The sequence below is a fragment of the Centropristis striata genome, chromosome 23 (genome assembly GCF_030273125.1).
Source record: "Centropristis striata isolate RG_2023a ecotype Rhode Island chromosome 23, C.striata_1.0, whole genome shotgun sequence".
NCBI classification, from domain to species: Eukaryota; Metazoa; Chordata; class Actinopteri; order Perciformes; family Serranidae; genus Centropristis; species Centropristis striata.
In genome coordinates, this window is record NC_081539.1 from 4223030 (window position 1) to 4248714 (window position 25685).

A 25685-nucleotide genomic window follows, 5' to 3' on the forward strand; every position below is an offset into this window, starting at 1 on the left:
TATGGGTAATGGTAAAAGTCTATTAATGTAAAAAACAACAAAAAAAATCGTGTCAGTATGATTTCAGTCACTGTTTAAATAGATCCAACAGGACATGAGATGAGTCAATATCACCATATAATAACAGGGAGGACATATTGGGCTAATTTTAGCATTTCATTTAGCATGACTGGACCTTCAGTTAGCAACATGACTCAGTTAGCAAGTGGACTGTGTACAGTTTAGCAAAATATTTCAAATTTCAGGAAGGTTTTTATATTATTTAATATTTCCCTATAACAGGGTGAACATGTTAAGCTTGATTAAGCTTAAGACACATGGAAAATGTTTGATATGATTATGAAAATAGAATATATATGATCAAAATGACTTGTTTTTTCAAATAACTTGTTGTGGAAAACAGTGGTGGTTCTACCCAGGGGCCTCCAGGGGCCCCTGCCACTGTGAAGAAGCCTTTGGCCCCTGCTGTGGCCCTGTGTCAAATTAATAATAAAATGATCAATTTATAACGATGAATGACGGAACAATTCTAACCTTTTTTCTGTTCAAACAATATCTCATTGTACACAAAAGGAACCCATAATGTGTACATTGTTTAATAGCTTAATTGTGCAATAAAAGCTTGTGTATATATATATATATAAAAAGATAATTCTCACTGTACTGCACTTTCAAAATAAAACAAAAGTAATTGTGCACAAAAATGAGAAATGTCATTGTCGTACAAAAATAGTTGTTATTATTGGTAAGTCTCATTGTTTCAATCAATGTATTTGTTTCTTCCAAATATACTTAAATTAGATTTTTAAATAACCTAAAATAAAGGGTTTGAATGGTAAATATCATCTTTGGCGTTTTTTAATGTGCCCCTCTGATTAAACACTGGCCCCTGCTTGGCCCCCACAGTAAAACTGGTCTAGAACCGCCTCTGGTGGAAAATATAACCAAGTCATTTTTTCTGAATTAGTATCATTTAACCAATGTGTGGGACATGCTGCCAAAATCATGTACATTCAATGAAAAAAAACAGTATAAAATGAAGGAAAACATATTTTAGGAGACTTTTCATTGTACTGATATGTGTGTAAATGTTTGGCCATTTATAATAAGATCTCAGAGTTTCATTGCAGTATTGCCCACCACTAGTGCTCAGTATTTATCAGAAGAGAGCACAAGTTTTATTCCATGAAAAATGAAGGCAGCAGAAGCCCCGCCCCCTTCAGACCAAACACACTTCCTGCTTTTAGTGGTAAGACAGAGACACAAACAGCACAAGGTGGAGGTAAGACAAACTGGTTCATTTACATGATTTGAACTCAGGGACAAACAATGTTTAGGTGAATAACTCTAGATAATGACTTTAAACCAGGGATTTATGACTCAATATTTCAAGAATGGATGAAAAAAAGGACGGAGTGCATTTTGTATTGTGACTAAAAAGGAAAAAACCTTAAATTTTCAAGACTTGAAAGACACAACTGCAGATATCTTTTAAAAAAATGTCTTGATTCTTGAGAGCAAATAAGAGAATATTACATTAAATAAATAAAAAGGGGGCATTAGAAGGACGAAAGAAAGATTAGTATTAAAGAAATAGATTTTGATGCATTTTTAGTTTTTTGTGTAGTGTCAGATTTAAGATTAATGGATATTTATTATATTTATATGCATGTCCACTTCTTAAAAAACACTACAAAATATTACTGATATATATTTTTTTCAACTTTTTATGGTTAAATCTTTCAATCAACTTCAGTTCTGATCAAAATCATCAGCCAAAAATTATTTATTATATGGAAAATAACTGCATTTTTGTGTTTTCTTTTCCCATTGAAAACATCAGTGACACCATGCAATCAAACTGGCATTTAAAGGGTTAAAATGGCAAAACTGTTTAAACGTTTGGTAGTTTTGAGCAGTTTTTTTTAAGTTGTCCCTAGATGTTTTTATTATTAATCTCCTCCGTTAGCTGTTTTCTTTAACGTACTTTATTACCTGTTTTTTTTTTTTTATCTACTGCTGATTTTAACGTGTCTGATTTTTCTCTTAGTCTTTTGTTTGTTTTGTTTCTGGTTTCTGTAGCACTTTGAGATTTCTTCATGAAAAGTACTTTACAAATACAATTTATTATTACTATTAAGAGAAAAAAGTAGAGAAAAATAATAAAAATCTGTAAAGTTTTTATTGCATTTTTGGGAAGTGATTTAAAAAAAACTGTTTCTCAACTCCAGTACAGGAGTTGTGAGTAAAGCTGCAGGTTACTGGTTACTTCCCAAACTCTCTTCATGAGCGGTTAGTTATCTTTACAGCCTGTTGGACTCTGTCGCTGTGTGATTATGGAGCTGACGCTGTGTCAGACTGTCTCAACACAGATAATATCAGCCAGTGAGTCAGCTGCACCCGGACTCCACATTTATCCTTCCTCTTCCTCTTTCCCTTTACTAGATCTATAATACTATGACTTTATTCCACACATAAGCCATGCTGTATACCATGGGTTTCAAACTAGCGGCCCGCGGGCCAATTGTGGCCCTCGTGATGATATTTTGTGGCCCCCACCTTGATATGAAAGTTTAATGTGAGTTTTATATGAATGGCACTTTACCGTGTTGTGTGTGGAAGGTCCCTTTAATTACTGTTTTTTGGTGATTTTGTGTCTTTTAAAAATTATTTTGTGTCGTTTTTAATAATTTTGTGTCTTTTTTGGGTCATTTTGTTTCTTTTTTTTCAGTAATTTAGTTTTTTTTGTCATTTCGTGTCATTTTGGGGTCATTTTGTGTCTTTTTTTGTGTCATTTTGTATCTTTTTTGGTCATTTTGTGTCTTTTTTTGTCATTTTGTGTCTTTTTTTGTCATTTTGTGTCTTTTTTTGGGTCATTTTGTATCTTTTTTGGTCATTGTGTGTCTTTTTTTCTGGTCATTTTGTGTCTTTTTTGGTCATTTTGTGTCTTTTTTGGGTCATTTTGTGTCTTTTTTGGTCATTTTGTGTCTTTTTTTTGTCATTTTGTGTCTTTTTTTGTCATTTTGTGTCTTTTTTTGGGTCATTTTGTGTATTTTTTGTTCATGTTGTGTCTTTTTTGTGTCATTTTTGTGTCTTGTTTTTGTTTTTGCAGCCAAACTTAGCACCTCCTGCTGGAATTTTAGGTAAATGCAGCTTAAGGCACTTCTTAGTTTGCCTCCCTGCTCAGACATATCATCAAAAAAAATTTGGCATGGAATTTCAAGCCATAACTTTAGAAGGAAGCTGATGGCAAGACTCAACGTTGCTTCATTTTTCATTTTCTTCACGTCATGAAGAAGTCATGTGCAGCTGCTTTCATGGACTCCAGAGGGTTAAATGGATTTCCTCTCTCCTCTTGCTTTAGGTACCAGCAATGTGGGGTTCATACTTCCTGCTGGCGGTGCTGACTGGGAGTGTAGACCTGGTCCTGGGGTTCAGTAATGGGAAGGTGAGTATTGCCTGTGGAGACATGGTGCCTCAGCATGGTCACCAGCCCAGACCTGAGCCTCCTCCATACAGCATCACTGTGGATACGCCCACGTTTAGTCCACATGACAACATCACAGGTAGGCTGCTCAACTGTAGTTTTAGAGTCGATGCATCGTCTCTCCTGTTGGCTGACATCTGACCTTCCTCTCATTCTCCATCCACAGTAACGTTACAAGTGGCCTCGTCCAAACACTCGTTCTTTAAAGGGTTCCTGATAGAAGCTCGGGATGCTGGGAACATGCAGCAGCACTCTGCAGCAGTTGGTGTCTTCATCCTGACGGACCCACAGGAGTCCCAGCTGCTACAGTGTAGCCACACTCAGGTAGAAAGGGCTTCTTAGTGTTTACATCAAATATCTCAACTAGCTTAGTGAGGTAGTAATGTTTTCACACGTCATGCCTCAAACTTCCTCTCTCTTATATGTCTTCTGTCTATGTTGTATAGGATCTATGTTAGAGTCATTGTGGGGGTCAAAAACTCAGTTGTATAGGTCCATGTCGACAACATCTAGTGGGTTTAGTAATGATGTTGGATGCAGAGGAAGAAGTCGTGATGTAAAATACAAAGTGACAGTGTCTGCGTAGAGAGGAGGTCTGGGTCAAACATGCACATGACTCACTATCTCTACTGGCGTCTAATCAGACTTCTGTCCTTGTCCCAGTTTACATGCAACTGATAGAATCAAATAACTGACGAGAACGTGTCCTCCTCCTCAACACTGGGTGGTGATATTCGTTGTTTCAGCAGGTTAATATGGCGCCCTTTCCGGTTGACCTCAGTTTGACACTTTGTGCCGTAGCTACTGACCGGCGATCGGCTAATGCGACCAGCTAATACTGGCTACTGCGATCGGCTAATGCGGGCGTCTAATGCGACCGGCTAAGGCAGTCGTCTAAGGCGACCGTCTAATGTGACCGGCTTATGCAACCGGCTAATTTGACCGGCTACTGCGACCGGCTAATGCGACCGGCTAATTTGACCGGCTACTGCGACCGGCTAATGCGACCGGCTAATTTGACCGGCTACTGCGACCGGCTAATGTGACCGGCTAATTTGACCGGCTACTGCGACCGGCTACTGCGACCGGCTAATTTGACCGGCTAATGCGACCGGCTAATTTGACCGGCTAATGCGACCGGCTAATTTGAACGGCTAATGTGACCGGCTAATTTGAACGGCTAATGTGACCGGCTAATGCGACCGGCTAATTTGACCGGCTAATGCGACCAGCTAATTTGACCGACTAATGCGACCAGCTAATTTGTCCGGCTAATGCTACCATTTAATGTATCCAACAGTTGCTTGTTAATTCATAACATCAACTTTGATTAACAGTTTTAGGCCTTTCATGACTGTGTCGATTGTTATTTTAAGTATAAAGAGGCGGTGAAATTGATCAAACTTTAACATACATACATATATTCATACCTACTTGATATACATGCTAAGTCTGCCAACTATATTGATCACAAACTGACAAACATGCGAGTGGTGCAAATGAGCAAAAAATAAGCTCTGACTGAAAAAATATAATGTTGCTCACTGCGGCTCAGGTTGTTCTTTGTGTCTGTGTCATTGTGAATACTTGTATTTTTTTCTTTAAAGGGATCTGGGGTGAGCCACAGAAGAAGCACAAAAAAGACTCATATTCAGGTTTTATGGCAGTCTCCTGAAAACCCTCCACAAAAAGTCCAGTTTCTGTAAGTATACGTTATACTTCAATTCAATTCCAATTTTGCACTTAAAGGGACAGTAATATTGTGATGTATACTGACCTATAGAGTATAACTGCAGTAACTACACAAAGGGTCAAACTGAGAAAAACTCCTTTAAAGTTTTTTAACTGGCCAGCCAAATGGGTTATAGGTAGGTAAGTGATATGACACTTATTTCTACATGTTTTGATTATATACGTTTTATGCTAAAAATCATGGCAATTTATTGACCTTTGACCCCAAATATGTAGGGTTTTCATTATGTCTTAGCCAGAAACATCAAAATTACAAGAAAAACAGGCCTGAAATATTTCACTCTGCGTGTAATGAATCTATATAATGTATGAGTTTCACTTTCTGAAATGACAAAATGACAAAAAATATTGAATTTTTTCATGATATTCTATTTTTTTTTAGATTTAAAGACACAAAATGACCAAAAATAGATGCAATAATGACCCAAAAAGACAGAAAATGGCCAAAAATGAAACAAAATGACCAAAAATAGATGTAAAAATGACACAAAAAGACACAAAAATGACCAAAAAAAGACATAAAATTACCAAAAGTGACACAACATAACAAAGACAATAGGTAAAATGACCAAAAAGACACATAATGACCAAAAATAGATGCAAAAATGACCAAAATCGAAACAAAAATGACCAAAAAGAGACATAAATTTACCAAAAGAGACACAAAATACCAACTGTGGACTCACATATTCAACTTTTTCCACAATATTCTAATTTTCTGAGACACTGAGTTTTGTGTTTTCATTATCTCTAAGGCAGAATCATCAAAATTACAAGGAAAACAGGCTTGAAATATTTCACTCTACGTGTAATGAATCTATATAATGTATGAGTTTCACTTTCTGAAATGATTGACAAATAATATTGAACTTTTTCATGATATTCTGATGTTTTTAGATGTACCTGTACTTCACTATGTCAATGTGTGATTTGTTGTTGCAGTGTTACAGTGGTGCATGAGTACAAAGTGTACTGGGTGAGGATTGCAGGTCCTGTGGTGTCTCTGAGAGGAGCGACTGCTGTTCCTTCAACTGTTCCTGTTAAAACCACCGAGTCCTCTGCTCTGTCCACACCGGTCAGTCAATAGAAAGACGTGCAGTTTCTCTGAAAACAAAGTTCCTCTGATGACTTATTGACACAGGAAAACACTCAAAAAGTTGACTTTATTCTCATCATTTCATCTTTTTTTCTCCATTTAGCATATTATATCTGAAGTGGAATAATAAATAGTTCAATAGAACAGCAGTTCTCAACCTTTTTGAGTCTCGACCCCCAATTTAACATCATGTTGTCTCACTGAACAGAATCTCACAGTTCAGATCAGACAAACTCAGTTGATACGACGAATTTTGGACAAATAATGAAGCAGACAACAACTAAAACATCTCTCTGACCAAAATGACCAAAAAAATACATAAAATTAAGCAAAAAAGGACTCAAATTGACCACAAAATGACAACAAATGACCACAAAAAGACACAAATTGACCAAAAAAGATACAAAATGACCAAAAAAAGACACAAAATGGCCCTAAAAAGAAACAAAATTACCAAAAAATGACAAAATTACCAAAAAATGACAAAAAAGACATAAAATGACCAAAAAAGGAAACAAAATGACAAAAAAAGACACAAAATTGACCACAAAATTATCAAAAAAGACAAAATGACCAAAAAAAGACACAAAATGACCAAAAAAGACAAAAAATGACCAAAAAAAGACACAATATGACCAAAAAAAGACACAAAATTACCAAAAAAAAGACACAAAATGACCAAAAAAGACACAAAATGACCAGAAAAGACACAAAATGACCAAAAAAAGACACAAAATGTCCAACAAAATGACCAAAAAAGACACAAAATGACCAAAAAACCCCCCCACAATGACCCAAAAAAGTCATTAAATTACCAAAAAGACTAAAACACATTAACACAGTGGAGACAAAGCAGACTTCCAAAATTATTTGGCGACCCCCAGAAATCATCTCAGGACCCCAGTTGGGGTCCAGACCCCAAGGTTGAGAATAGCTGCCATAGAAAACTGTTCTATTTAAGGGCTTTAGATTAATCAAAAATAATCAGATCATTGTCATTCCAAACAACAATTCTGTCTTGTCATGTCTAAAGTGTTTTCTTCTCCCTCCTCAGTTTAGTTCAGTGGGATGTGGCCTCAGTAAGTCCTGCCTCAGAGACCCAGTGGGATGTGATCCAGAGTCAGATCCTCACTGTTTCTTCCTCTCGTTCAGCACTGATGAAGAAGGACAGAGTGTGGTGTTTGAACATAGCGGTCCTGCTGACGGCTACTTGTCCTTTGCCCTTTCTCTGGACAAATGGATGGTGAGTTTTCTGATGAAATCTGTCCACTGTTGACACCACTGTAAACACTTCTCCAAAAGCCAGAAAGAAGTGTTTTACTTTAAAGAATATGTTGTGTTTGCTTGATATAGCAGTACCACATATACCACTGTTTTTACATATTCGAACCATAGACTGAATATAAATAATGGACGTAGTCGATGTGACATCAACCGTTGGTTTGTGGTCAGTTGGAAGCATCAACTTCAGCGTTACACTCGTCGCCATCTTGCGCCGCCATCTTGTTTCCGATACAGGAAGCATGACCATATTTGGACTGTGGAGGAGGAGAGGGATCTGATCACTGACTACAGCCTCTCTACACCTCAACCTGACTGAGAGAAGCTGCTGCTAATTCATGTTAGCATTAACTGGAGCATTAACTGGGATGTTAGTTTTGGCAAAAAAACAAAAACAAAATGTTTGTTACTGACCTCAGAAAACTGAGCAGCGACTCCTTGGAGTGTCTGTTAGTCCAACCAAACGCTGAACAAGATATTTAATGAACAAAACATTCAAATAAACTGTCATTAAGTGAAAATACAGTGAAAGGGTCAAAGTTATGAGACCAAACCGCTAAACGTCCTTTTTTATATCTATATAACGTTATATATAACTTTATTGACACGTTGCCGTGGATACGCATTGTTATGCTTCTCTCCTGATGACGGCTCGCCTTGTTAGTGACTTGTCAATCAAAGGTAGCCCCGCCCCAAATCATACGATTCTTTATCTTCTATTTTCTTCTAAATGGGGCCATAACATCAAAGATCTTCTTGAAGAAGATTTTTTACTAGTAATTGAGACCATAGTGTTGTCCTGAAATTTTTTTTTGAGTTAATAAATCAAGTGAGAAGTTTTCTCATTTTGCATTGAAATGAATGGACATAAATGTTTTTGCAGCCAAACTTAGCACCCCCTGCTGGAATTTTTGGTAGAATGCAGCTTAAGGCACCCCTCAGGAGGTTGCCGCCTGTAAACTACATATGACAGACGGTTAAAAACTGTTTTGGGAGCCAAAAAGAACGAGCTGTAATTATACAGTATGTTATATAAATGTCTGTGTTGTTCTAGGGGAACGATGACGTCTACCTGTGTGTGAATGATGGAGGCAGGGTAACCATCAGTCCTGCATCTGTCTCTGGACGAACACAACCTGAGCTGACAACAGAGGTAAACACACACTGATCAACATCAACACATGGCTGTGTGTTTTAACTGACAGTTGGTGCAAACCAAGGTTATTATAGTTAAAGAAAACTAACAAAGTAACGAAAACTAGAATTGAAAAAACATTTTCGTTTAACTGAAATAAAAATAAAAACGAGAATTAAAAAAAAAGATAACTAACTGAAACTGTGTTTTGTGGTTACAAAACTAACTAAAATTATAGTGAAAATGTCCTTCGTTTTTGTCTTTGTCAAGTTTTTTCATACGTAAACCTTTTTGGTTAATATGAAATCTATTTCATCTATCTGGAAATAAAGGAAACATTTATTGTGACCTTATTGAATCTGGCAACCAACAAATACCCCATTACAAAAAAACTAAAACTTACATTAAAACTAATCAAAACTAAACTAAAATTAAGCATTCCCCCCCCAAAAAAAACTAATTCAAACTAGCAAACTCACTCTAAAAACTCACTAAAACTAAACTTAATTAAAACTAAAACTAATGAAAAATCCAAAACCATTACAACCATGGTGCTGTCCCGTGTGTCTCCAGGAGGATCTGTGGGGTCTGGCGTGGAGGTTGGCTGACGGGGTCATCCAGTGTCGTTTCCATAGAAACATCGTCCTTCCTGAGGCGCAGGGCAGGTTCAACTTAAACCAGAGCTACTTCCTGTTTCTTGCACATGGTAGAGCTGACCAGGGTAAGACAGCAGTCACTGATGATGTATTTGCATGACAGGTTTTTAGGTCTTCTGTTGTCTTTGGCCAAGAAACATATTAATTATTTATAATTTAATAAATTTAATAATAATATAATATAATAATTTATAAATATAATAATTTATTTATTTATTTAGTCAAAGGTTTCTCCTCCACAGGTGTAATCTACAAACACCATCGCCAACCATTGATCTCCACCTATCAGAAGGTAATCACTGGACACCCAGAGGATCTACTCGGCTCCCGCTCCCCCTTGCTGATCAAACTCCATGGTTGGTTCACAAACATTTACTGATATATGGATCTATAGTCTCTGTATTTTAACCTGTTATTGTTCAAAGACCTCTTTGGTGGTTGTGGTCAGTGGATGTTTAGGGGGAGATAGCAGGTCAACAATAAATGTCATAGAAGAGGTTGACATCATCTGAAAGCTGTGAACCTGAAGATTAATTTGAGATGCAGCTCAGCACTGTGTGTCAAGTTGTTCTGGTCAAAAATATCTAATAAAAATGACTTAATGAATTAATTATTTATGTATTGAAGCCTATCATGGTGAATAAAGGGTCATAACATTTGGGGACGCTTTCTAAAGTCCAGTCCAGGTTCAACTGTGTCCCATAAGTTGTTGCAGCAATTTTTGGGTTGATACCATTTGCTACATACATTTGGTGCTCAATAATGCAATTTTATTCATATCGCGAATGGATAAAAATGGTCAGAGAACATGAACATGAAGAAAACTGGGCTCATTGAATCCACAAGAGTCTCAGCTTTCCACTGATACACTGAAACGCCTTCCTTTTACACTGAAACACCTTGTTTTTACACTAAAATATCAACATTTCGGTTGTGTGTATAAAAGCATTTCAGTTGTGTTTGTGAAAGCATTTCACTTGTAAGTGTGTGAGGTTTTTACTCTAGTGTGAATGTGTTTTGTTTTATACGTGTGTGTGTGTGTGTGTGTGTGTGTGTGTGTGTGTATGGTATATCTGAATGATGTCCCTGGTGGCCCCTCATATATCTGGCCTGGGGTTCCTAATTGTGTGAGGGTTGGTCTGGGGGACAGCCTGGTAGAGCAGAGGCTGGTTTCCAAGGAGAGGTGGGACTGAGGCAGACTGAGGCCTCCAGGTGAGCCTGATGGCTCCGTCTGACTGGAAGATCCACTGCAGGGAAAGGAAAGGAAAGTGGTGGGAGCCTGGAGAGCTCAACATGGAGGAAAAAACAGTAAAAAAATTAGGAAACAGAAACTTTCTCACAATTCTCAAACAGTACAAAAATGGGCCAGAGCTGTATCCCAAATGAGGTAATCCAGCAGAGTGTAGGTGGCTTGATTGCTGATGAGCAGCAGGAGTGCAGGTTGAGTGATACTATGTTCACCAAGTATGTGCTGCATTTTAGGCTACGTTTACATGATGACGGTCTGAACAGAAGACGCAAAAGTGGCGTCGCGTCTTCACTTTTTATTCCTCGTTTAGACGAGCGTTTTCAGGAGGAAATCTGCTGCATACGGTGACGCAAAAGTGTGTGAAATTGGATTGTATGCAGCCAGGCGGCATCACTTAAAGCCATAAGAGCATCTTTAGGCATGTGGAAGTTTTCACACCACTTATTTCCATCAGCTACTCCTTCCACAAAGTTCTCCACCATCACTAGATCTCCCAGGTCTCGTCCAAAGCCGTCTGGCTTGCCTCCAACCAATTGGTGCATCCAAAATGTGATAGAGGTAATTCCAGATCCTTCTCTGTTCACTAATACTATCTGTACATATCCTGTACATTTGGTGGAAAGACTCCTGTAAGTTTATTAGAGCTGCCAGAGCAGCTTGAAGATCCGACGCATGGGAATAATCCCACGTTTGTTTATTTTCCTGTACTGGAGCATGTATGTGACGTAAACACATACGTAATGCCAGCAGATCAGATCAGAGTTTTGTGTCTTGTCAGTGTAGACGACACGCTACGGCGGAGCAGATTTAACTTTTCCACTCTGGAGGGTGGTTTCAGATTTTTGCGTTTTTAAGCCCCAAAAACGCCGTCACGGACTAAACGAAAGGCACTTCCGATAAAATATTTTGTTGTTTTTACCCACAATCGTCCTCGTGTAAACAGGGCCTTAGTCTGCTCAAAGCAAAGTCTGGGACTTTACATCTCATTCTAGTAAAGAACTTTGTTCTCTGGTCTTGGTTTGTACTACAGTGTAGTAGTAGTGCTTCTCTGTCTCCACTTAACTCTCTTTATTAAATTAGAAAGATGTTGACCCCAAATATTCACAAACCATTTCACAGTAGCTGTGGTCTGTCCTCTCAGGTGTGTTGATGCTGACTGTGTGGATGTGGATGGTGAGCACAGCCATCTTCATCACTCGCTTCTACAAACAGTCTTTCTTGCTGGGACAAAGGCTGTGGTTTCAGGTGAGAGCACCACTATACGGGGTCTGTCAGAATGGAAATAAATCCTTACAAACATGGGATATGCTATATTAATACAATTCATATTGTCATATGATGTTCACAAAGAAGTTAAATCTGTCTGCTTGTCTTTACCTTTGATGGACCAACAGTGATCCAGTCTTCAAGTGTTTGATGAAGACTTTCTCTATCTTCTTCTCTTTGTAGCTCCATCGGACCATCATGGTCTTGGCTGTGGTCCTAACTGGTGTGGCTTTCAGCCTGCCTTTCATATACAGGAAGGGATGGAGTAAGGTAAGTGTGTGTGTGTGTGTGTGTGTGTGTGTACCACCTCCATGACCTGGCCCTTCATCCGTCTTTCTTTCTTTCTTTCTTTCTTTCCTCTTCTGAACGAGCCGCAGTTAAGAAGTCGGAGCGGCACAGTCCTCCTGCAGCAGTCTCTCCCAGCTGCAGAGCCAGAGGGGATGTTAACCCCTTAGCCTCCAGTCTTCAAATTGCTAATAGGCTAACAGTTAGCTCTGTAGCAGTAAAGTGTGTATGTGCTAACAGGCTAACAGTTAGCTCTGTAGCAGTACAGTGTGTATGTGCTAACAGGCTAACAGTTAGCTCTGTAGCAGTACAGTGTGTATGTGCTGCTGCTGCAGGAGGTGTTCACTTAGCGATCTCTGTTTGTTTACAACAAGCACCAGACACTCTGTGCATAGTAAGAGATGCCGGTTAATTCACGATCACGATGTTTATGATTATTGGAGACGCTGTGCATAATTAGCCATGCAGCTTTGTTTATGATCAGCTGCGGACGTTGCACGGCCACATTTAGGCTGGGATTGGAGAGATACAAACGTTTGATGAATCACACATGAACCCTGTTGTAAGATGATATATACGCTCAGATCTGCGCTGCTTTTTACGTTCGTTTGATAAATGAGGGCCGTAGTTGTGCTGTGCTGTTGTGCGTAGTCATACAATATCACTGTGCTAATTCGAGGCACAGTTACACTACCCAGTCCCAAGGATGGAATGACTTATATGGCAAACAGTGAAGGTAGAACAAAGTTTGTTCCTGGTGCCGTCCTTGCTGTAGTGTGTCCAGATGCAGACTGGGAAAAAAACTAGTCCCTCTTTGCAGCATTAGCAGGTAGTGCTAACTTGCTTCTCCCACTTCTGTTGCTTTTAAGTTGGCTGGCAGACATTGTCTTCTATCCTCTGGTGTCTTTCATAATTGTTGGCAAGCCACACAGCTGAGCTTGCTGCTTGCAGCAGAGCTGTTTCCTACCATGTGGGATATCCAGGAGAAAGGACAGTGGGATGATTTTTTTAACCTGGGCACCCTGCAGTGACAAAGGTTATACTGGTTATTCTAAGTAGTCTGGATAATAGATGTCAAGGAATGTTCCCTTTGTTGGAGAAAAATCTAACAATCTAACAGCTGCTCGCTTCAAACAGCACGCTACTCAACGTTTACACCAATGTGGCAAAATACAAGTGGATTGCACTTAAAACTCAGTCACTCAATTATTATAAACTGTTTTTGGCAGCTTCTGTAGATTACCTTTTGGCCATGAGTGAGAAGCTAATCTTTTCTTCAGTTGATAAAATGTTATTTCTCTTGAGGAACATTTTCCTGTCATTCAGCTTCTTTTGCTGCAAACTAACTTGGCTAACACTATAATGTTAATGTGTGTTTTTCTCAAGCGTCACTGTGTGTGTGTGTGTGTGTGTGTGAGTGACTCAGCTGTGTTAGTCACATGCTGTGCTGTGATTTAATTACAATCCTCAGTCTGACTCACCATAGAGGCCAAACTCTAAGGATCAAACCAACAGCATCTTTCTGCAGGGTTTTCCCCCGGCTGAAATACTTAATAATAAAGGTGACGGGTGTGTGTTAATTATGGAGGTCTATAGATACATCTAAAAAAATTTGAATATTGTGAAATAGTTCAATTTCTTTATGTATTGTCTCAAATATGATTTAGTTATCGTTATATCAACCCTCTGGAGTACATGAAAGCGTGTGTTTTTTTGTAATTTCTTTGTGTTTTTTATCTGTTTTTTGTAATTTCTTTGTGTTTTTTTATGTGTTTTTTGTATTTTTATTGTGTTTGTTATGTACACATAATACATATATTGTATATACATTCATTCTACAGCATATAAATTATAATAACACATATCATTTATCTATAGAAATATACTACATACATATAAATATACCATGTTACTACGGTGATATACAATTTTTAATTTTACGCCCTATTTCCAATGTAATTTGACAGTGTTTTACTGTAATTTCTACAAATGTTTTTTACAGTGCAGCAGCTTGAGTAAATGTGTTTTGCTGTTGAACTATTTAAATCACTGCAGCTCTGCTCCCTCCATATTATCTTTATTATTCCCTTCTTCACAGTGTGCAGGCTCACACCCTTACATAGGCTGCACCGTCATGGCTCTGTCTGTCATTCAGGTAATTATGGGATTTGTCAGACCAGCCCTGGAGTCCCCCAGGTAAGACCTCCAACTAGGTTTTAATAACTCCATGACTAATTCATCACTGTCTCCAATATGTGGATTTTATCATTATTTCGTCCCTTGAGAAACCAGTTCTTCTGTCTCAACGTCTGCAGGAGGATCGTCTTCAGGTGGATGCACCTCAGTACAGGCACTGTTTGCCAGATACTCGCTGGTAAGAAGGATTATCACAGTTTATGTATCACAGTATACTATTATATTTTTTTGGGAGACACTGCTTGTGATTGCTGCAGAGAATGCCCATGGTGTACAACATGGGTCTCAAACTGTATCAGTATCAAAATGACCAAAAAAGACACAAAATTACTAAAAAAAATGACATAAAATTACTAAAAAAAGACACAAAATGAACAAAATAGATACAAAATGACACAAAAAAGACACAAAATAACAGAAAAAAACAAAATTACTTAAAAAAGAAACAAAATAACAAAAAAAGACACAGAATTACCAAAAAAGACACAAAAGTATTAAAAAAGACATAAAATGACCAAAAAAAGACACAAAACGACTGAAAAAACACTAAATTACTTAAAAAAAGAGACTAAATTATTTTTTTTTAAAAGACACAAAACGACTGAAAAAAAACACTAAATTATTTAAAAAAAAAGATACAAAATGACCAAAAAAATACATAAAATTATCAAAAAAAGACACAAAATTACCAAAAATGTACTTAAAGGGACCTTCCACACACGGTAAAGTGCCATTCATTTAAAACTCACATTAAACTTTCATATCAAGGTGGGGGCCACAAAATATCATCACGAGGGCCACAATTGGCCCGCGGGCCGCGAGTTTGAGACCCATGACCTAGATACTTATAACTTGGCACCACCTCTATGTCCACCCCACAGGTATTCACTGGCTTCAAGAGATCATAGATTTCTGCTTGAACCTGCAGAAATCTATGATCATTTCCTTAGTCTTTGAGGTGTTCAGTAGGAGATAGTTCTTGTGACTCCAGTCACTGAAGGCATTTATCAGATCAGCTTTTATTCAGATTCCTGTCCATTCCTGATACACGCCACAATAGCAGTATCATCTGAGTACTTCTGGATGTGGCAGGACTCAGAGTTGTATTTGAAGTCCGCTGTGTACAGTGTGAACAGGAGTGGAGCCAGGACAGTGCCTTGTGGAGCCCCTGTGCTGCTCATTAATGTCCCAGAAACACAGTTCCCCTACTTTTTATTTGTTTTGTCAAAAAAAAAAGGCTGGTGACTTTGAAGAGAGCATAAAGAACTGTATGACAGCAAGGTAGTGCAATAAAAATCTTCTAAATATAGAATGAAATTACACTGCACAATGTATGCAATGAAGCTTCGTGAACCATTTGCTTTATTTTTTGACCCCACTAGATGGCAGTCTTGGCTTTAAAAATAAAAAGGCTCTTGCAATGGCAATTGGGGGTGTTTTCAGACTTTTGTTGAATAAAAAGCGCCATCTAGTGGACTAAGAAAATATAGAAAATGGTTCATGAAGCTTCGTTATCACTTCACTAGTGTATTCCATGATATTAACTGATCCTCTCTCCCTCCCAGTGGCTTGTGTGTTCTTGGGGACGGCCCAGCAGGCGTTGCTGATACCCAGACAACGGTCTGTTGCGTTGCTGACTGGATGGTTGCTGTGGATCGTGCTGGCAAACTTGCTGCTACTTATTCATTCCTCCAGACTTTGGAGTAGAGGTACGACAGCTAATGTTGGTGTATATGTTAGAATCAAAAATCAAGTCCAAATAAAAATGGCTGACTGCATGTATATAACTGCATTTTGGCAAAGTTTATACCATAATTTGAATTTAATTCACTTACTTTTTCCATCATCACTTTGAATATTTAATGGATGTGTTCAATGAAGACATAATATTTCATATTATAATTGTTGTGTCGTATTAGATTAAGCATGTTCTGTTTGTCTATACATGAGACTTAGATGCAAATAAGATTGTGTTTTATGATAAATTAATGCAGAAAACTAGGAAATTTCAAAGGGTTCACATGCTTTTTTCTTGCCACTGTACACTGTAAACAAAACAAACAATAACTACTCAATAAAACTGAGGCAACAGTTTGCACGCAATGTTATTTATTTATTATTATTATTATCTAACTACGTTACAAGTTGAGTTAATAACAACTTAACAGGAAGTGTAAAGTGTCAATTAAAAACGGACTGATTCTATTGTGTTGGATTCATTCAAAATTCTCTTGATTTAGAATTACATACACATAAAGATGATATTTAATGTGATCAAAATAAATAGATTCTATCTCAAACATTTTTATATTAAAGTTACTTAAACAACTGCCTCAAAATAAAGGACGCATTTATATTTAATACATTTTATCAAATATATTAGGTAAAATTAAATGACTACAGAATAATTTATTACAGTGTAGATAGTGCAGCAGTATGATCCCTGCCATGTGTTTGTCAAATACAACCATGTCACCAGCGCCCTCATCAATATACACTTTTAATTTTCTCTCCTGTTCGATGTGGATTAATTCCTGTCTGGAGTAAACCGTTGGTATGACTTGTTTGTTTCAATTAGCAGTGAGTGCTGCTGCCTGAAATGAGAAAATAAATGGTTTTGCTCCCACGCATTATGACTAAAACTAAAAAGTATTCTGTGTGTGTGTGTGTGTGTGTGTGTGTGTGTGTGTGAGTGAATGTGACAGCTAAATGGCTTGGAAATGTCACATCTCTGTACTCTATATTTTAATGATTTTATGAACTCCACCATCATTTAAAAGGGCAGCAGAGGTAAAAATGTGTTTTTTCCACTGTGCCGTGATGTACTAATGCACAGGTTCTCTGCATTACAATGTTCCTGAAATAGATTAATTAATACAAAAAATTTGTGCTGTTTGGTATGTTTGCATATCTGACTAAATATTCCATATGTATCCACAGATAACAGCAACAGTGAAGACAAAGAGAAGATTTTATTTGCCCAGTTAGAGAGAAATCATGGAGAGGTAAGACTTAACCACACTTTCTACTTTTGCTTGCTTTGTTCAATTCATTATTATTATATTATTATTATTGTTATTATATAATTATTATTATTATTATCATCATTATTGTTATTATTCATATATAATTATTATCATTATTATGATCATTATTATTATTATCATCATTATTAATATTATTATCATTATCATCATCATTATTATTATTATTATCACCATTATTATAATTATTAATATTATCATCATTATTATTATCATTATCAATATTATCATCATCATTATTACTATTATCACTATTATTATTATTATCAACATTATTATTATTATTATTATCACTATCATTATTATTAATAATATTATCATTATCATCATTATTATTAAAATTATGTTTATTATCATTATTAAAATTATTTTATTATCATTATTATTAATAATTTTATCATCATCATTGTTATTATTATTATAATGATAATTATTATTATTGTTATTAATTGTATTATTATTATTATTATTACTAACAGTATTATTATTATCATCACTATTATTATTATTATTATTATTATTATTATTAACATTATTATTATTATTATTATTATCTTACATATCTTCTTTTTATTGATTCTTATTTTGTTTCAGAGATCCATTTTCAAGAGGGTTGTGTTCGTGGTGTTCTTCGTGGGGAACACAGGGTTCCTGGCTGCATTTATAAAAGCTATTGCAAGTGTATAATTATCACAAATTATTAAATATGATAATCTCTCCTAATTCTTGTATTTAGTATATATTTCTGTTAAGAGACGTCGAGAATCAAAAATACCTCTTCACTGTTTCTGTGTTACACTAGCAAGAAACATTAGCATTACCTACAAAATACAATCTTGCACTTTACGAATACATAATAATTACATGATGGTTGTTTTTGCATACAAGCAATCTAATCAAAGGCAGAGCACGCCCATGAACACACACAAATCAAGCCAACATTCTTCATTTAGATCTTTTATTGTTGCGCTAATCTCTTCAATGTTTGCACAAGTAAATACAAAGTAAGAAGCCCCTGCATTTCCAGTCATAAAGAGCCAAAGAAGCCCCCAAAGATCCATGTCAGATACTCGTCACAGAATTTTTTACACAGCAAGCAATCTTGAGATTCGTAAGCTATAATTTAACAATGAAGCATACAAACATGACATGTAAAACAAAGCTGTTTAAGGTCAGTTGAGTCAAGAAAGTAACAAGCTCTTAACTTTTTCAGAGTAGCTGGAAATATCAAGGCTTTGTCAATAATGATAAACATCTCTTTATTAAAGTCATCAAATACCAGTGTTTATCTTTAAGAAAATCCCTTTTAAAAATATATTGTATGTGGTCATAAATTCCCAAAAAGGGAGCCAAGAAAAGTGCTTATAAGGAATACTGCCTATGGTTGCCCTGTTACTCCAAATTTGAAAGAAATGCTGAATATTAGAAAATCAAACCAGAATTTGATTTGAAGTTCATATCATAGCTTCATTGTATTTAGATGAGTGTTCATTCATAGGTCTTATGTATAAAGAAGAAAATAAAATACTGTGGAAACCTGGTTTATCATTTAGAAATTCAAAGCACTGAGATTTCACACAATGGATGTTTTACTTTCCACATAGTGTCATTGGAGCTCTAGTTTTGAGCACGGTGACAGCAACATCACAAATATACCTGTACTTATTGGATTGTCCTCTACTGTAGGTTATACAGATTAATTCAGGCTAAACTCAAATGCTTCTGTGGCCTGAAGTATCACTCAGGGAGTGACAAAACCGAAAAGGAAATGCATATTTATATTTATTCTCACTATAATCTTGACCTATGTGTATGGGCTGAAATATGTGCCACCAGAAACTGTATTTGGATTATTTATGTTTGAGTTTGAATTGCTTAACTTGATTAATTGCATGAAAAAACTGAATTTGAATCACATGATTTGAATTTGGATTGTTCAATTTGAACCATTGCATTGAAAATCTGAATCTGAATTATAATTTGAAATTGAATTTATTAATTTGTAACTGAACATTCAGTTCTCACAATTTACAATTCAGTTCAATTAGGCAGAGCAATCGAGCGCAGATACACAGAGCCCCTCTTCGGCCAATCAGCACCTCTGTTTTTTTTTGTAACATTTGTTGCCGCCTGGTTGCCATAGTACCTCTTCGGCCAATCAGCACCTCCAGTTTTTTTTGTAACATTTGTTGCCGCCCGGTTGCCATAGTGCCTCTTCGGCCAATCAGCACATCCGTATTTTTCTTTTTTTAACATTTGTTGCCACCCGGTTGCCATGGTGCCTCTTCGGCCAATCAGCACCTTCGTTTTCTTTTGTAACATTTGTTGCCACCCGGTTGCCATAGCGACTCTTTGGCCAATCAGTACCTCCGTTTTTTTTTTGTAATATTTGTTGCCACCCGGTTGCCATAGTGACTCTTCGGCCAATCAGCACCTCCCTTTTTTCTTGTAACATTTGTTGCCATCCGGTTGCCACAGTGCCTCTTTGGCCAATCAGCACCTCCGTTTTCTGCTCTTGATTGCTCTGCCTCAACTACCCGGATGTTCGTCGCAAAAAATTGAAATTTAATTTTGCGAACTGAATTTGAATTGTGAGAACTGAACGTTCAGTTCCAAACTAATATATTGAATTTTAAATTACAATTTAGATTCAGTTTTTCAATGCAATGATTCAAATAGGAAAATACAAATTCAAATTATGTGATTCAAATTCAGTTATTCAAGTTAAGCAATTCAAATTAAAATATGAATAACTCAAATTAAGTTTCTGGTCGCACATATTTCAGCCATATATGTGAGTTATGTTATGCTGTGTTGTGTTTTTTTCTGTTGTGTCGTGATGTTGGCTGAGTGAACTACATATTTTCCAGTTTGTATATATATTTGTATACTGTCTTGACTTATGCCTGTCAAGCTTACCTCTAAATATTATTTTGCAGCAAAAAAGCATAGTACGAAAATACAATTAATATACATTGAGTAATGTAGCATTTGCTTTATCAAAGACATACAATAACATCAAAATATGTTTTTTTTCAAATCTGATTTACATTTATAATGTCAAGAAAAGTTTAGCAAAGAGTGGACTCAGCGATACATTTGTCTAACATTCAGGCATCTCGGCAAAAAACAACTTTCAGTTTGCTGTCTGATAGTTTTTCATCTTAAAGGGGAAATGTTTACATTTTTTCTTAATATAATAGTCACATATTTATTTGTCCATAGTGGCCTTGAAGCTTGTCTTTATAGCATGAATGCATTGTGAAGGATGGGATTCAAATACCAAAGTCCTTCTCCGTAAAAAGGCATTCAAATGTTCAACTGAAGCTAATATGAGATCTGTGCTTCCTTAATGAATCGCAGCAGAGAAATGCTTCTGAAGTCAACAGTTGCAGGCAGATTAGCTGTTGGTTTTGTATATTAAATAATATTTGTAGTTCCTCTTACCTTAAAGTTGCACTAAAATATATTTTACAATTACCAAAGAACTTTCTATGAAGTGTGTTGTACAGAACATTTTCTTTCAGCTCATTGTTTTACTTTTCCAGCCATTTACTGCTAAATTTCATGGATTACAGCTCAGTTTTTAATACAATCACCCTGAAAATTCTCACCACCTCTCACATGTGCCTGGATTAAAAACTTGCGGACAGACCTCTCCTGCACCTGGCACACTGGCGTCCCACAGGGCTGTGTGCTAAGCCCCCTTTTGTACTGTTTCTACACACACAACTGCAGTCCGGCCCACAAAAACAACCTCACCTAATCTCAAGGGATGATGAGGCAACCTACAGAGGCACCGGATTCACAAAAATGTTCTTAAGATAAAACTTAATTGATACATTCAGGATCCTTTGCCTTCCTGCCCTGTCCACCCCTTTGTCATATTGTATGTATGTTTATGTATATGTTTGGATGGGTTGATGATCATTTTGTTGTCCCCTAAAGTTGAATCTCATCTCATCTCATTCACAAAAAGAAAAAGCTATTCTGACCAACTCCAATGAACAAAATTTGTTAAAACAATGTCTAGGGCTAAAGTAAATATTAAAGATATCAAATAAATGTCATCCAAATATGTTCAAGTAAATACATATCAAGACTTATCTTTTGTTTTCAGACATGAGAAATATGAGAAGAAATCTAAGAACTTTGTTTTCAAGAATCTCATTTGTTCTCAAGTTCTATCTTAGGAAAAAACTTAAGAAGAAAAGATAAGAATTTCTTCTTGAATACCAAATCTTCTTAACTTTTGTCTTAAGATCAAAGTTAAGAAAAAAGTGGCACTTAAAAAGTATTTTTTTTATTAAGAATGCTTTGTGAATCCGGCCCCTGGCGCTGAACACCACGAAAACCAGAAAGCATACTGGACCTCAGGAGGCACAGAACTGAATGTGAGCCAAATACATATTTCTAAAGAAGTGGAGACCAAATTAGAGCCAAAATGGTACCTTTGCTCAGTTTGTGCTGGATGTGTAAATAAAATATTTACTGCTAAAGGTTCATGGTCATGTTTTACTTATAGATTGTGGCGTCTGCTCCCAAGTGACCAAAACTAATAAATTAATGCACCAATAACTAGAAACCTTTTGTGGTATCAAAGCATACAGTAGTAATAACATAAATTAAGATATATCTGAACACTACTTAAAGTTGAAACATACTCTGCTGAAGCCTGATATTAGTTTCAGCTGAACTTTCTGATTGCAGCAACTAATAACTCTTTTGGAGCCATTATGGCATGTGAATACTGTGTTAGGATAACCATATCCTTTAAGACTATACTCCTAAATAAGGCCAATTTTAAAAAACAGATTTTTTTTTCTTCCACTGGCAGTGTTTTAAGATTCTGTGCGTCTGAATTTGACCTTTTAAACAGTTCTTCAATAGGCAAGTGCTAATTCACAGGGAAGCATGCAGTTATTGAGAATTAATGCATGACACATTAACTGATAAACCTGGGTTTGCCTCTCATTAATACCTTAACCACTTGCCACAGTTAAAAAATATAAGCATTGTTTCTTCAGAATTATGTTATTACTGTGTGTTGGCACTGTCCCTGCATATCATAATAAACATTACTTTACATTATTCTGGCAAGTAGTCGAGGTGTAGCTATCAGATCGGCTCGGGGTCTTTCCTCTGTTGATTACGTCACACAATGTGATTGGCTGTACAACGGACAGCAGTGATTGGCTGTACGTCGTGGCAACCGGCTGTAGTCATAGCAACGCTTGCCTGTGGCGAAACCAACGTTCAAGTTTTGTGTTTTTGTGTGCTTAACAGCAATAAACTGCTTTTTATTTTGACTATAAGGGTGTGTGGACTGTAAACTGTAAATGTACATAAAATATGAGAATAATTGTATTTCTGTTGGATATGTGTGTATACACACAAATACACATACAGATAAGTGAAAAATAGCTTAGAAGTAGATACATATACACACACATACATACATAAATAGTTATATTTTCACTTATGTGTGTGTATTTGGACTGGAATCAAACAGTGGCTAAAATCTAATCAACAGTGCACATATGAATAGTTCTTAACTGGTTTACTGCCTGATCATATTGCCTTTGCTCTGTTGACTTTTTATGTTCCTTATTGAAAATTGCTTATACTTCTTTGACTTATTTTTCCAATTGTTCTGTTGCTGTTTTTTTTTCTTCTTATCTTTGTCTCATCCTTCCTTTTTTTCTATTCTTGTTATTTTACCTGCCCTATATTTTAATTGCCCTATTTTTTCAAAAACTGCCTATGGATAAGTGTTGCGAATTAGCACTTGTGCTAAAACACTTAAACAATGCATCCAGTCTGTCCAATGTAATTGCTATGTCCATATCAAATAAACACTAAATAAAATAAATATACACACACACACACACACACACATACCCTATCTGTCTCTCTGTTTGTCTATTTATTTATAAGTCAAACACTACTTAGTTTGTTTGAGTCGCGTTGCTGTAGATTTTGTTTCGTGTGACATAATCAGCAGCAGACGAAGGACCCCGAGCCGTTCTGGTACCTACAGAGGCGATAGCCTGGTAAGAGCTGAAACCAGTAGCTCTCCAGATATTTGTGTTGATTCAAAGTGACGAGGACTATCCATGTAAATGGTTCTTCCAAAGTTATGTGGCCACAAACTTTCTTATTGTCTTGCTGGTTTTGCCCAAAGCATCACAGAAGCAGAGAGAGTTTCGGTTATGTCACAAGATGAAACAAACAATTGCAACACTGCAGATAATTTGAATTAGTATAACACTGACAATCGATGCCTGCATATGGCAAAAACTGCTGACTCGGTCCTCTTCAGTCGTTTTTTGTAAACTCGCCTGCCTCCCAGCGCAGAGCCATGGCACTCTTACGTCTTCCTCCCGCGTAGACGTCTGAAAACTGAGAAAGGCAGCTAATTGTTTACCTGCTTTCAAATCACTTCCTCCACCTCCTCCACTTCCACCTCCTCTCTCAGGTTATATGACTGAAGGTGGGATAAGTAAATCAGTATCAGTGTGATGGTAAGGACATGGTATCAAGAGAAACCTAGCTACGATTTGCAACATTTAGTTAGTTTTTTACTCAATACTGCCCTACAAAATCTAACTGCAGTAACTAAATTTTTGGTCGAAATTGAGTTATAACTAAAAAATGAACCCCTTCATGTCTGTTTTATCTTGTGACAAAGTTTCAGATTTCAGTTTTTACCTTTATTTCAGATAAATAATGATATAAAAATTGCAGTAACTACAAAATCCAGAAAAAAAACATTAGATTAAATTATATTAAGACTAAAATATAACATTACTTTATAATATTAAGTCTGAAATACACAAATCTTTGAATAGAGGTGTAAAACTCTAAAAATGTTTATTTTCTGATAACAAAATATGAAGCCTTAAAGAAGAAAACAACACAGTTACTGCACTCTGTTTGTGCATCACTATGAAAACCTTTTACTAGTGAAGTGACAACGAAGCTTTGTGAACCATTTTCTTTATTTTTTGACCCCACTAGATGGCGTACTTGGCTTAAAAATAAGGCTCTAGCAATGGTAATTGAGGGTGTTTTCAGCCCTTTTTTGAACAAAGATCGCCATCCAGTGGGCTCAGAAAATAAAGAAAATGGTTCAAGAAGCTTCGTTGTCACTTCACTACCTTTTATAGTAATGCAAAACCAGAGTGCAGTCATAAAAATTACGTCATCAATGCATGTAGAAATAAGCGCCATATCGTTGAACTTTAAATCATTTTTTTCTCAGTTTTACTCTTTGCGTAGTCACTGCAGTTAGGCTTTGTAGGGCAGAATCGATGCATATACATTCAAATGATAAATACTTGCAATGCTAATATGTTACATTAAAATAGAACACAAAAGTAAAACATATGTGCCATTTGAATAAGATTTTCAAAAAGGACTGTTTGGGAAAAGAGCTTACTCTGTGATCACAGGATAAAGCGGAGCGGTCCATTCTGTAGGCTGTTTTCATAGGTGACGATGGAGAGGACTTGCACTTCACTGGTACATCAACTAATGACAAAGACCAAAGATCACCATTAGCTTAAAACGGACAATTCCCAGGAAAAAACTGTTTTCTTCCCTGTTACCTGTAGAGCTGTTTTGGTGTGAGTTGGTGTTTGAGGTGTCTGCCCTCTGTTGCATAAAATGGAACTATATGGCACTTCGCTTATGGTAATCAAATTGCCAAATAATAAAAAATTTTAAAAAGTCAATAGCAATGTTGCTTTCCAGAATCATGATCCGGTTCCTCCAGTCCATCTGCAGACATACGATCAGAATGGTTCTTACATGAAACTGCTCACAACAAGACCTGTGGAAATGCTTTTTTTAAAGCTTTGAGCACCACAAATGCCATACAGTTCTATTATATGCAAGAGGAGGCAGACATCTTTACAGCTGATAGCTCTAAAGCAGGGGTCTCAAACTCAAATTACCTGGGGGCCGCTGGAGGCAGTATCAAAATGACAGAAAAAGACCTAAATTATTTTAAAAAGACACAAAACGACCAAAAAAAAGACACAAAATTACTTAAAAAAGACACAAAATGACCAAAAAAGACAAAATTATTTCAAAAAGACACAAATGACCCAAAAAAGTCACAAAATTATTTAAAAAAACAACACGGTAAAGTGCCATTCACATAAAACTCACAATAAACTTTCATATCAAAGTACCCTCTGCTCACGTCCAAATTGATAAATGCCGAGCCTTGTG

At 36.5% G+C, this 25685-nt stretch overlaps 2 protein-coding genes across 3 annotated transcripts in view; one reads left to right on the plus strand and one right to left on the minus strand.

Annotated features, from left to right (window-relative positions):
• Positions 1-3370: 3370 nt before the first annotated feature.
• On the plus strand, positions 3371-18170 carry frrs1b (ferric-chelate reductase 1b). Its single transcript, XM_059326922.1, has 15 exons — positions 3371-3566; positions 3654-3811; positions 5095-5189; positions 6182-6314; positions 7390-7578; positions 8671-8769; positions 9325-9472; positions 9650-9763; positions 11798-11901; positions 12106-12192; positions 14306-14403; positions 14523-14581; positions 15969-16112; positions 17344-17408; positions 18042-18170. The coding sequence occupies exons 1-15, from the start codon at positions 3374-3376 to the stop codon at positions 18132-18134; spliced, it is 1779 nt and encodes a 592-aa protein (XP_059182905.1). The 5' UTR covers positions 3371-3373; the 3' UTR covers positions 18135-18170.
• Positions 18171-18651: 481 nt separating this feature from the next.
• palmdb (palmdelphin b) overlaps positions 18652-25685 on the minus strand; it is a 60345-nt gene continuing 53311 nt past the window's right edge. For both annotated transcript variants that reach the window (XM_059326920.1, XM_059326921.1), the window contains 2 exons: positions 24889-24980; positions 18652-23849 (listed from right to left, as the gene is read on the minus strand). In XM_059326920.1, coding sequence (XP_059182903.1) covers positions 23766-23849; positions 24889-24980 — 176 coding nt within the window. In that variant the 3' untranslated portion in view covers positions 18652-23765. The remainder of the gene's footprint in view (positions 23850-24888; positions 24981-25685) is intronic.